The sequence below is a fragment of the Trichoplax adhaerens genome, genomic scaffold, assembly GCF_000150275.1.
Source record: "Trichoplax adhaerens TRIADscaffold_10 genomic scaffold, whole genome shotgun sequence".
Classification (NCBI taxonomy): Eukaryota; Metazoa; Placozoa; class Uniplacotomia; order Trichoplacea; family Trichoplacidae; genus Trichoplax; species Trichoplax adhaerens.
The window spans coordinates 975767-986688 of NW_002060952.1; the positions used below are offsets into that span (position 1 = coordinate 975767).

General features: G+C 30.7%; 1 protein-coding gene across 1 annotated transcript; it reads left to right on the forward strand.

Annotated features, from left to right (window-relative positions):
* Positions 1–1312: 1312 nt before the first annotated feature.
* TRIADDRAFT_29352 (uncharacterized protein) lies at positions 1313–10131 on the forward strand (the record flags this gene model as incomplete). Its single annotated transcript, XM_002115232.1, has 26 exons — positions 1313–1375; positions 1578–1652; positions 2955–3020; positions 3198–3275; positions 3778–3830; positions 3913–4018; positions 4114–4224; positions 4349–4415; positions 4940–5075; positions 5190–5268; positions 5537–5635; positions 5798–5948; positions 6080–6180; positions 6301–6438; positions 6788–6874; positions 6971–7042; positions 7141–7230; positions 7403–7486; positions 7884–7945; positions 8086–8179; positions 8293–8388; positions 8483–8593; positions 8840–8965; positions 9075–9173; positions 9473–9559; positions 10018–10131. The coding sequence occupies 26 exons, from the start codon at positions 1313–1315 to the stop codon at positions 10129–10131; spliced, it is 2445 nt and encodes an 814-aa protein (XP_002115268.1).
* Between the last annotated feature and the right edge of the window lie 791 nt (positions 10132–10922).

Sequence of the window (10922 nt, forward strand, 5' to 3'; positions counted from 1 at the left end):
GGATAATATTGACTGAAGTCGTAATTCGGTCGATAAACGATAATTTCATTTATGATATGAGAGAATAATGGACTTGAGAGTAATACTTTACTCGAAATCTGTTTTGACTTTCTATCCGACACTAGTCTCATTTTATAGGATCACCAATCATTAATTTACTATTAACTGTAGTTTATTTTTATGGCTACCTCTATTTGATAGTAATATTGACCAAAGTCATGATCCAAGAAACGATACTTTTTAATTATGAGATAGAATAGGATAGACGACTTAAGGGCTATGCTTTACTCGAGATCTAATTTCCTTTTTACTATATCATATACTAATCTCATTTCAAAGGATCGTAGATTTCATTTATCCTATTGCTAATAGAAATTCACATTGATAGCGGCCAATACGCTAATACTCTATTGTCTAAAGTCATGATCCAATAAACGATAATAATATTATTTGTAAAGCGGTAAAATAGTTGACTTTAATGTATTATCTTGCACGAGATCTGATTTGCCTCCTACGATATGCCAATGTTATTCCATGTGATGATAAATTACTATGCCTTAACATAACTGTTAAGTAATACACACTTTTGATATTTGCCCTTATTATACTGATATTATCTACAGCCATGATCTAAGAAACGATAATTTTTATAAATGACATAGAATAGGATAGCTAACTTGAGAGCTATGCCTTACAGGAGATCTAATGTGCTAATTTCCTTTCTACTACATCACATACTAATTTCATTTCACTAGATCGTGAACTATTCATTTACCTTACTGCTAATAGAAATTCACTTTAATAGTTACCAATATGCTAATATTATCGAAAGTCACGATCCAATCAATGACAACAATTTTATTTTTGAAGCAGTAAAATAGTTGATTTCTATGTATTATTTTACATGAGATCTGATTTGCTTATTATGATATGCTGATGTTATTCCATATGATAATAAATCACTATTACTTAACATTACTGTTAAGTAATGATATACACTTTGACGTTTGCCCTTACTACACTAATATTATCTAAAGCCATGATCCAGTTAGCGTCAATTTTGTTGATGACATAGCAGAATATTTGACTTTAAAGAAATACCTAACTCGAGATCTGATTTGCTAATAGCACTACATTAATAATTGCAATAACAAAGATTAGAGTAAATAGTTAAAGCTTTTCTTGAATACGTGATTAAGTCAGCCATATGTTCATGATTGAACATATGTGTGTGCTTTATCCCTCTGACTGATATTCGGTTATCCTGCTTCGATCTTCACTTTAGTCTTGTATTGACCCCACCTAGACAGCCATGAGTGATCCAGCATTTGAAGAAGCAGGAAAAACGCCAGGATTAGAAATATGGCGTATTGAGGTTAGTTTAAGCTGGAAATACACTAATGAATCTTTTCTGTTTTATAGTTATAACCAATAGAGTTCATTTGAACAGGTTATGTTATCGATTCGATTTATTTTGCAATTTATAGCCGATTAGATCTAAATTAATTACGTCAGACAAGCTTAGACTTTCGTCTACTAACACGATATCATTAAAATTTCTTAAACAATCGTGATAGAAATTGGAGGTAGTTAAGCAAGAGCCTGAAACTTATGGAAAGTTTTATAATGGTGACTCTTATATCTGTTTAAGTGTAAGTAATCTGTACATTGAACGCAAAATCCTATTTTGTATTTTATTATCTCACTTCGCTACTAAAGATCCAAAAGTAAATGACTCACTCTTTTATTATTTATACTTATTTGCTAATGAAACAATGTAAGATTCGAGAGGCAAATACTGCACCTCTAGCTATCAAATAGTATAAGGTCGCAATATGATATTCACATGCCAAATTAATATAAATAATGATTCCAATATCTTGTAACAAGAATCGCAATGTACTACATCTATTCGACTGAAATTAATTTATAGCTGATAATTACAGCTATTAGCGTGAATCATGACAAGAATATTGTTCTATTGCATTATTGAAATCTAAGCTAATCTACGGACTAAAATTGAAATCAATATTATTATAAAATAGACAAAGTCAGTAATTATCCACTTTTCCTTCAGCAACCACGCCATCAATATTAATTCTACCAGAAGGAGTTGAAATTAGGAGAGTAGCTGCATAGAATTAGTTATACATAGAAGGCCCCTCTATCTTCGCTCATGACATTATTCGATGCTCTTAGTTGTATATAGTAGATATATTGGTAGAACCATACGAAGATTAATTAGAGGAGATATTTTGTACACTGTTTTTGTGTATTAACCATTTATGCCATTATTGCAATTCTTCAAATTAGATAGTACTCGTGATATATTAGAGAGATTATTTTTACTACACTAAGATATATTTATGACAATAATTCATAGACTAATATATTTGTAATTAAGAGAGAATACAACAGATTAGAGAAACCTTTCATACTTACACGTTAAGGTCTCTTTGAAATTGCAAAGTACTAAAGAAGTAGTAGATGCTACCGAAATACGTATTCTCTAATGTTAATACAAAATCTAGTTATATTTCATAAGCTATCATTTCATAACCTATCATTTTATAGCCTATCATTTTATAGTCTATCATTTCTTATCCTATCATTTCTTAACCTATCATTTCTTAACCTATCATTTCTTAATCTATCATTTCTTAATCTATCATTTCATAACCTATCATTTTATAACCTATCATTTCATGGATCGTTAAATGTGGCGAAATTTACTGTTTTCTTAAGATAAAATAAGATTACACTATTGTTTACTACTTTGCGTTAGAAATTATAGCTATTTACTTTTTTAAACAAATTATACTTCGTGAGATTACATTCTGACAATTAGAATAAAATTGAATCCATTTCAATTAAGGTTGATACTTTAGTAGTTTACCAATCGGATGCATTTATTATTTTATTTCTGCATTTTTAAATTCAATACATCTATCTAGACCAAGAAAAAGAATAATAAGTTATGTTGGGATATTCATTTCTGGCTTGGAGAGGAGACGTCACAGGTAAACAAAATATAAGCACTATTTCTTGATAATATAATTTAATGAATTATTAAGCTTTCCCTACGTAATGAATCACTAGGAGATTTAAGATATACTATAATTCGTTCGAGTTTAAGTTTTTTAATCCAAATTAAACATAAATACATGTATTAATCATATCACTAACATCGGGATCAGGATGAATCTGGAGTTGCTGCTTACAAAACGGTTGAATTGGATGAGCTTCTTGGAGGTAGTCCTGTGCAACATCGAGAGGTAACGTACTTTGCGCCGTACATACACCTTCAAGATTGATTAATAATAAAGTTGCATTTAAAGACTAGCATTGTCTACGGCTTTAATTGATAAGCTTTTGCTAAAATTTTTTAAATGTTATCCTAAGACCATCACGAAAATACCTAATTTAGCATTCAATTTGGCTTTTATCTAGTATTCTTTATATGATCGCATGACCAATTTAATTCTTGATTATGATAATTGCATCAACCCTAGACAGTATAAAACTGAAGTTTTCTATACGTTATTCTTCAGAGTTAAGATTACAGCTATTGCTCAATCATTACCTAAGACCGAGAGTTAATGAACATACATAATTACTATTTCGCTATAAATTTGATTACTTATCAGTAACAACCAATAAAATATTACATATATCAAGAATAACAATTGAAACAAAAATTATTATATCTATCGTATCTTTAATGAACTATGATTTCAGTTGTTCAGAATTATCATTTCCATTTACCTCTTGCTATAGGTCCAGAATCACGAATCTAGCCTATTTTTATCCTATTTTAAGCAAGGAGTGTGGTAAGATATTAGTTGTATATCTTTATTCTTGTTATTAATCAAATTTTTCATAATTAAATTAATATTTTAACATTCTTACCAGCTACGCCGAAGGAGGCGTTGAATCTGGTTTCAAAAAAGTTGAACGTGGTGCATATGAAAAAAGATTATTGCATATCAAAGGCAAACGCCAAGTCCGAGTTTATCCAGTTAGTATAAAACTGATACATTTATAAGTTGAGATTAACATTAATATTTAACATCATAAACTGAATTAATGTATTATTTTAATCATTTCTCTAAGGTGGAAGTTAATGTAACTTCATTAAATGATGGCGATTGTTTCATACTGGATGACGGCGAAAAAATTTATTGTTGGTGCGGTAAAGACAGTAGCCGGAAGGAGCGGATGAAAGTAGTACTAAAAATTATAAATAAAAGAACAACTTTACTTTTTTAATCCTAAAATAAGATAAACTAACTTTACTTATTTATGGTTATCGAATACCTCTAAATTAGCATTAAATTACGATTACTAGGCATCAGATGTAGCCAGGGGCATTCGTGATGGTGAACGTGGCGGTAAAGCTCGTATTTATATTATAGGTAGGCCAGATAGGATCGAATCAGATAAATTTTATTTTCGACACCCAAGCTATGCAACTGCTGATTTCTAGTGCATCTACTAGTATAATAAAAAATTACAGGGTACATATAACCTATAAGAGTAATTACAGATGGCCTTATTTAAGCAATAAATACTACATTCTAGTCATGAATCAGCGTATGCATCAATTGAGGATTATAAGATTTTAAGTATTCCTTGACAAGAACAGAAAATTAAATCAAGCTAGTCCCATACATTACTGAATTTTGTTCCTATTCAGCTATATTAGCTACGAATGAGTATTATTTTATCCAGCATAGTGCTGAGTTGATTTTTGATAACTGGTTAAAACCCCAATTTTTATAATTGTAGCACTTTTTACGATAAATCTCCTTTCGAACTGTGATTTCATTGAAGTAATCTCTTCAAACGACGATATCATAGAAATTAAACTATGTTACATTTATCATGTTGTAACAATACAAATCTACAGAAAAATTATAAATTTAATTTTGTTAAAAAGATGACGGAGAGGATGATGATAGTGAATTTTTTGAAGCGTTGGGTGGATTTAACCGCGAACAAGTATTATCTGCTGAAGCCGGCGGCGATGATGTTTCTTTTGAAGAAGAATCAGCAGAGCATATTCGTTTATACAGGTATCTAATAAATAATCCATATTGATTTAAAGAGGGAAAGCGAAATCTTTTCATATACGATCAGGACTTAGAAGCTATCGAAATAAATGTTGATTTCGACATTTAAAACTTTAGAATCTCTGACGCTAGCGGGGACTTAGAAACTACGGAGGTCGATGAGAAACCACTAAAATATGAACATTTAGACCATAACGTAAGAATATTGTATACCTGGTAGTAGAACACTTTAAATTATATTAAAACCAATATGCGTATCTATAATGTTACACTACTGTACATCAAATGCTTGTAATTAATTAATTGAAGATGAAAGACTAATATTACATGTCATCATTCATAAAATTTTTACCATGCTTTAATTTAATTAATAATGATGAGCGGAATATAGTAAGGTATGGGTATCAGATTTGAATTTTCTGTTTTGATAACTAAGAACAATGTTCTACCTCCCATTTTGACAGGATTCTTTTATCTTGGATACCGGAGGCAAAGGAATTTTTGCATGGGTTGGTTCAAAGTGCACTAAAGCCGAGAAACGAAGTGCTATGAGTCAAGCTGTGGTATGCTATTCATAATAATTTAGCTTTATTAACACAACTCATGACATTATTCCATTACAGGTTTGATATTTCAGAAGCATATAGCACGTATTAAGCTGTTTAAAGCCATTAAAATTCATTAAATCGATCTCATATTTCTATTATTACTATGCGATTATTTAGAAATTTATTGAAGAACGGAATTATCCTAAGTGGACTCCTGTTACTCAAGTAATGGATGGTGATGAGAATGCTCTATTTAAGCAGTATTTCGCATCATGGCCGAGCCGAAATATTGTTATTGCAGCACCTAAGCCTAGTCAGAGTAATATCGGTAAAGTATAAATGCGTATTGAAATTTGTAATTTAGTGTTGAAGAAAGGACTTGAATCTAATGTAAAACTGATACCGTAGTTCCTTCGCTGTAAGTAAGCTATTCATTTAATCAATATCCTTGCTTTTTAGCTCAAGTATCACAAGATGAAATCGATCTAAAAGCACTACATCAACAACATATTCAAAAGAAGCAAACAACTTTGCCTGATAATGGGGATGGACGTGTCAAAGTAAAACCAATAAGAGAATAATCTTTATAGTAATATCTTTAAATACTGTGTATATTCCAAATATAGTGATTTGAAAAATTACAAGAGTTAGATATGACACCTGTAAATCTAATTTAATAGATATGGCGGATTGAAAATTTTCAAAAAGTTCCCGTCGATGAAGAAGTTTATGGCAAATTTTATGGTGGTGATAGCTACATCCTGCTGTACAAATATCTCAAGCATGGAACTGAGCAATACATAATTTATTTTTGGCTGGTACGTATTATTATAATGTCCTAATATTAGTTTACTTTAAAATTGAGATGATTCAGAAGATACAAATAACTCAGGAATAAATGAAGATTAATGTAGATAACTCGTAGTATAAAGCTATCGACACTAATTCGTATTTACGTAGTAGTCTTATAAATATAGAACTAAAATCAAGGAATAAAATTAAGGATATGCTAGTATGTGTCGTTAGATATCTCGTGAAAGGTTCCATAATATTTAAAAATTAGAATTTAAAAAGCCGCTTATATCTACATACAAGTATTTCATTTATCTTTTCAATATTGAGAAATAATAGACTACAGGAATGTCTAACGATAACATTTGCATTTAGGGATTAAAAAGTAGCCAGGATGAACAAGCATCTGCGGCTGCTTTAGTTACTGCAATGGACGATAATCTAGATGGAATGGCTACCCAAGTAAGGCCGTGTTATCGTACATACATGATGGATAAGAACATTAAATATTGTTATATAACATTTAATTTAATACGATCCTCGTAAAAAAATATTCAGATACGTGTTGTTCAAAATAAAGAACCCGAGCATTTTTTACTGATATTTAAAGGAAAACTGGTCATTTTTGAGGTAGATATTGAATAATAACATTGACTATACTGTAGACAATTATCGATCATATTTTCGAATCTGATCAATTTTAGGGAGGCTGTGCTAGCGGATTTAAGAACGTTAACGATAAAGATTCTTATGATACTGATGGTGTTATGCTTTTCCAAATTCATGGAACTACAGCTTTTAATACTAAAGCCATTCAGGTATATCGAATTTAGGAATATTCAATGTATTGTATAGAGCGCAGATTAGTGCTAACTAAACTCGTTAAATTACGGCACTGCCATGTTGTCAAGTTTAGTTACTCTACTCTAAACTTATATACTAGTAGAGCTCATGTTTTTTTCATATTTGAATAATGTGTCGTGATATTAGGTGGCTGAAAGGGCATCGTCGTTAAACTCGAACGATGTGTTTGTTCTTAAAACACCACAAGAAACAGCAATTTGGGTAGGCAAGGTGAGTATAATAATTTAAAAAGTTTACCTAATGCATATTAAGCAAATATCTGCTCTGAAACATGTATAATTGCTTTTAACAATGTAATACAGCTTAAATTTAAAGTGGTTAGTAATTTCGTTATATTTGCAATACGGATAAAGATATTATATATCGAGAGTATATATATACAGCATCTGAGTTGAAAAATAGCCAAGTGAATTTATGCTTACAATGAAAAACATACTTGTAATTCATTATTAACATTTTAATGTGCTAATAATTAATTTTTCCAAGTAATGCTAACGAAATGTGATAGGATCACTTTAGGACAAAATTAAATTGATTAATATCCTATAGCATTATCTATGCTAGCTATAAGTTTAGTAATCATGGCCTATTGTCTATACTGGTATAGGGAGCCAATAATGATGAAAAGGATATGGGTAAAACCATTGCGAAGTTCATTTCGCCAAAAACGTGAGTAATTTGTGACTATAAGAAAAATTGATCAAGTTTAAAATGGTAATCACTTTGGTAATGTTACTCAGTTATATCAATTTGAAAATCTTATAAAAAAGCAAGTATAAGTAGTAATATGAGTATTATTGTTCTAACAGAGATATTGGAGTTGTTAATGAAGGTCATGAACCTGAATGGTTCTGGCCTGCATTAGGCGGTAAAACTGAGTATGCTTCTGGTGAAAGATTACAGGTATTTCATCATTAGAGCGTAAGAAATAGTTTCCTGACATTTTGTCAGTATAATAATACCGAAATATGGCGTCTAATATTACTAATTGCTCTTACTATGCATGATCAATATAGGAAGCTACACTATCGCAACCGCCACGATTATTTCAATGCTCTAACGCTTCAGGAAAATTTAAAGTCGAAGAAATTCCAGATTTCGATCAAGAGTCTGTCTGTCTTGTAATTTGCATAAATACTATACTGTAGTAGTTATTGCTATAATTTCGAAGATGATCATTTAAATACATATTTTCATTTATTGTAGGATTTAAGTGAAGACGACGTAATGCTATTGGATACGTATGATGAAGTTTTCGTTTGGATTGGTGAAGGAGCTCGCCCAGAGGAAAAAAAGGCAGCATTAGAATTAGCAGTGGTAATCGAATTATATTCGTCTATACTATAGATACATTTAAAAAGGACTAGTTTTCTTACAATTTCTTTACCTTACGAAATATAAATTAGAGCTATAGCAACCTGGCGATGATTATGGTGTCTGATAGAAACGTTTATTTCGATTAATTTTATCGCTTAAATATCTAAATAAGCGACTTCTCTTGATTCCTTAAGTTGTTATTTCTTGTATAAAATGTGCTCTCTCTATTTCGTCATCATCAATTAGAAATATGTAAAGTCGGACACTTCTGGACGCGATATTAACAACACCACCATGGTTCAAGTTAAACAAGGCAGTGAGCCAATAGCTTTTACCTGTAATTTTGTAGCTTGGGACCTCAATAAATGGAGCGTAAGTCACACTGTCACGATGCAGTAAATGTGTAGAGATTAATCGATCCTTCTTCATCTGCGTAAAATAATTATTACAAGACTTGATGATTAACTTGTACTATAATTAGAACGGAAAATCTTATGCTGATTTAAAAGCCGAGCTTGGTAAAGAAAATGCTGGTGTAACCTTAATTTCTGATGTAAGTTATCCAGTGATTTCTACTTCTGTTTAAATACTATGCAAAAGAAGATAATAAATTCTGATACTATGTTCAATTTCTATCATGAATTAAATAAGGGACATAGTGTGTAGTTTCCACTAAAGTTATAATTCTATCGAAAGAATTACTAGTAGTGATATCCTTTACTTTGTAACACACTATACCATTCTTTTTATTCTTTGGCACTGTAATCAATTACATATGCTCGAACTACGTATACTTATTATCTTGCTTGTTTTACTAAAAGATTTAATGTACGAACTTTAAAATTCATGTAAACCATATTTCATACTTACTATATCTAGGAGTTAGCTAAATATAACAAAAAGTATGATTATGAATTTTTAATATCTCCTGACTTACCAGAAGAAATTGACGCATGCCATAAAGAGGTCAGTTGCAGCAAATATCATCTATTCGTTCCAAAGATGGATATCTAAATTATCTTGTTGATACATTAAAAAATCGAGATTTTATTATAATTTAAAACAAGATTGCCTGTGATCTAGTCTTAATTCATGTAATTATATGTTATGTAAGTTAGTATTGTCGATGATAAATACTTGAAAACATTATGTTCAGCGTAGTAAAATAGCAATACATCTCAGTATTGATGGAGCTGAAGGACAGCATTTAAATTTAGTATTTTAGAAAAAGTAAGCTAATTTATAATGCCTTGCATATCTGCAATTATAGATTGCATAAACTAGCTGTGCTCATTTTTTCTACTACCTTGGAATATTTTAAGACATTTCGTTTAGCATAGGCTATTACATGCTTGAGGTCAAGATAATATATCTTGATTTGATAGTCTGGGCTTTCCTAATATCTCAATTTTTTACCTGTTTAGCGCTATCTAACAGATGAAGACTTTGAGAAAGTTTTTAATATAACAAGAGAAGAGTTCGAAGCAAAACCGCAATGGCGTCAACAGCTCTTAAAGAAGCAGAAAAAACTATTTTAACTACAACTGGCGCTATTAAAAGTCTTTTCTTATAGGTCTAGGTGTTTCAATACGATAGATCTGTTTAGTTATGATGGATTGTTTGGTTTAATCGCGGTACAGATTTAAACATGAAAGAATTAAATTGAAAATTCTCAATTGAAATAGTATAAATTAACTTATTCAGCAATGTCCTAGCTTGTAATTGTTTTTACTATGAGCCTGATATGCGTTGATTTTTATTTTTAAGGAAGATGGGGAATTTTTTTGCTAGATAAAGGTTGAAATTTAGGAAATGTTCCAACTTGGCATTTAGTAATAGCCTTTTTGGAATAGTAGTATCAAGATTAACTGTTAGATAATACTTCTAAGTTAATGCTATCTTCCAATTTTTCCTATAAGTAATAGTAACAACCAATATCAAGATAGAAAGTAGAATAGGTGATTACAATCGCAAATAACTTAAATTGATGTTGTTGAAATGTGCTTAAGCTTTCCTTATTACCTTAGTTTGAAAACAATGCAAGCTATTTAACGTTACTTATCTTACTGGAAATCGATAACAAAAATTGTACGTATGGATAACTTAGTCGAGCAATTTGTAGCCACCGATATGCTGCCGCTCATTCCCTGACGATTTATCAGCCATTTTCATTTCTTCTATCCTATCATTGCATACTCTGTTATGTATGTAAGAAAGTTGTTACAATAATGTGTTAAAGTGAGATAATGTAGTGGATTGCTAAGATAAAGAGTACGATACGGCTATAACGCGATATGATGTGTGGCCTTCCTAGACGATATTTAAGGCA